At 39.2% G+C, this 2,596-nt stretch overlaps 1 protein-coding gene across 1 annotated transcript; it reads right to left on the bottom strand.

Annotated features, from left to right (window-relative positions):
• Positions 1-437: 437 nt before the first annotated feature.
• On the bottom strand, positions 438-2,213 carry LOC109893366 (proteasome assembly chaperone 3-like). The gene is made up of 3 exons (XM_020486567.2): positions 2,075-2,213; positions 1,430-1,660; positions 438-1,296 (listed from the first exon to the last, which is right to left on the bottom strand). The coding sequence occupies exons 2-3, from the start codon at positions 1,643-1,645 to the stop codon at positions 1,144-1,146; spliced, it is 369 nt and encodes a 122-aa protein (XP_020342156.1). The 5' UTR covers positions 1,646-1,660; positions 2,075-2,213; the 3' UTR covers positions 438-1,143.
• Positions 2,214-2,596: the final 383 nt, after the last annotated feature.

The raw sequence follows: 2,596 nt of genomic DNA, 5'->3' as shown, positions 1-2,596 counted from the left end.
TATCACATTCCCAGTGGGTCAGAAGTTCACATACACTCAATTAGTATTTGGTAGCATTGCAATTCAATTGTTTAAATTGGGTCACAGGTTTCGGGTAGCCTTCCCGAAACGGGACTGGTGTTTGCGGGTACTATTTAATGAAGCTTGCGAGTTGAAGACTTGTGAGGTGTCTGTTTCTCAAACTAGACACTCTAATGTACTTGTCCTCTTGCTCAGTTGTGCACCTCCCACTCCTCTTTCTATTCTGGTTAGAGCCAGTTTGCGCTGTTCTGTGAAGAGAGTAGTACACAGCGTTGTAGCAGATTTGCAGTTTCTTGGCAATTTCTCACATGGAATAGCCTTCATTTCTCAGAACAAGAATAGACTGATGAGTTTCAGAAGAAAGTTCTTTGTTTCTGGCCATTTTGAGCCTGTAATCAAACCCACAAATGCTGATGCTCCAGATACTCAACTAGTCTAAAGGTGAGTTTTATTGCGTGTTTGATAAGCACAACAGTTTTCAGCTGTACTAACATAATTGCAGGTTTTCTAATGATCAATTAGCCTATTAAAATGATAAACTTGGATTAGCTAACACAACATGCCATTGGAACACAGGAGTGATGGTTGCAGATAATGGGCCTCTGTACGCCATAAAATAATCTGACGTTTCCAGCTACAATCGTAATTTACAACATTAACAATGTCTATACCGTATTTCTGATCAATTTTATGTTATTTTAATGGACACATTTCTAAGTGACCCCAAACTTTTATATCATAGCAATCAATCAAATGCTATTTTGCATGTGAATTTCATGGGAATGAGATGCATTTGCTCCTTTATTTATATTTGTGTTAGTTGTGCACTAACAGTATTCAGACTGTGGCTTTAAAACCGAGATGGTTGTCTCAAAACAGAATCAGTTTGTGACCATTGGCTCCCACTCAATCCCCCAAATTCTATAGGCATTTATAACACATAAACTTCCCATTTATATGGCATTTATTACCACATCATGCTTAGAAGTAACAACAGACAACAAAATACATTTTTAAAGGATGGAAAAACATTGAGGAAAAAAATGTGTTAAGTGTATGAAGCCTTTTCTTAAATTGTCTTTCCAGGTAGGCTATTCTGTTGCTTGTTCCCTGTACCAGTAGTTACCAGACTTGACAACTTTTTATTACATCTTTCATGGCCTTTATTGCTTCTATGGAACTGTCCTTCAGTGCCAACCCCAGTAGAACAGGCCTGTTGCCTGCCTCTTGTGACACAAATGTTGCCAAGTTTTTGGCACAGACGTGTGTCAAAGCCTGCAGGGAGAAATAAAACAAGACCGTGTGTGAGGAACAATGTAGCCAGCCACATACATACTCATAGTAGTCAATTACGGTAATACAATGCTACTAATATTATGAAAAATTCCAGTGGTGTCTAGCTGCTTACCTCTTCTTTTCCCAGCAATACTTTAGTGGTGAACATGGAAGTGCTGATATCACCTGATCTGGAGTCAGGTGTGACTGATACTAAAGTGCCAATCTTTCCATACTGTGTGAGAACTATAAATATGTAGTTACTGAATTCTGTGCAAACAACCTGTGTGGATATTCCATTGATTGATTTCTCGGTCTGCTTTGATCTGATGAGAGGCTGAGTTGACATGGTTTTCTTTCTGTCCTGAAACAACAACGAAAAAGACATGTAAGCAACACATTGAGAAAAGTAAACATTACGCTACATGATTATTCTATTGCAAAATAAACATACTTTTCAAAGAGTATTCTCAAGCATATATCGCTCACATGAAGTCAAAATACAGCATAATAAAAGCGCATGAACATTTTGACCAAGCTCTCTTTTACAACAACCAGAATCTCAGACATGTTTTGGGTTAGATAACCTTCTATACTAATGCAGGCTGAAGAGCCAAAGTTTCGCCCCGCTGCTGTGGCATTTGATATCGGCAAGCAGACCTAGGATATGCCGAGGCCGCACTAAAACATCGACAGTATTCTGCTACAGCTGCTGTTGTTCGTAAAAAAAAGGTCAGATCCCTATATATTTTCTAAATAGTGGTAAAATATTTCACACCGTGTGCCTATTGGGATCCGTTTGCCGTGAACTTCAATGCTAAACTTTACTGAAGGCTGTTAATTATAAGCATAGATATCGTCTGCAGTTTCAGTTCCTCAAACGTCCCTCTTTAAATTTCGCACATGCGCACTGCCACTGAAGAATGAAATGACGCGGCAGGTCCGGTCGCTATGGGCAGATCTGCGATCAGCCATATTGAGCCTGTGCGCATTGGTTTTTACATTTGTGAACACAATCATGATTGTGATAAAAAGTGATTTTGGATGTGTCTAAACTAAAGGTATGGCAATGGCATATTCCATCTTCGGAGTATGAACTCTAGTCTGGGTATCAGTCTGTTTCCACATTGTCAAACTGCATATTGAAAGTTGAAATTACTGAAAGGCCAGTCTCTTTGGCATATGACACAGAGTACAAGGAGTGGAAACAACGATAATTACCTGAATTCAAAGGGCGGGAAATACTATAGAAAACCAGGTGCAACTGTGGGTTTACCTGTTTTCCCACTGAAAGTTAGAA

The sequence above is a fragment of the Oncorhynchus kisutch genome, linkage group LG10 (assembly GCF_002021735.2).
Source record: "Oncorhynchus kisutch isolate 150728-3 linkage group LG10, Okis_V2, whole genome shotgun sequence".
Lineage (NCBI taxonomy): Eukaryota > Metazoa > Chordata > Actinopteri > Salmoniformes > Salmonidae > Oncorhynchus > Oncorhynchus kisutch.
This window is presented reverse-complemented; position numbering and strand designations above follow the sequence as displayed.

What these genes read in the sequence shown, in the direction of transcription:
- LOC109893366 (XM_020486567.2), bottom strand. Translation starts at nt 1,645, where the DNA reads ATGTCAACTCAGCCTCTCATCAGATCAAAGCAGACCGAGAAATCAATC. An exon ending in TATTGCTGGGAAAAGAAGAG is followed by an intron (nt 1,297 to 1,429) that starts GTAAGCAGCTAG and finishes TTCTCCCTGCAG; the next exon opens with GCTTTGACACACGTCTGTGC.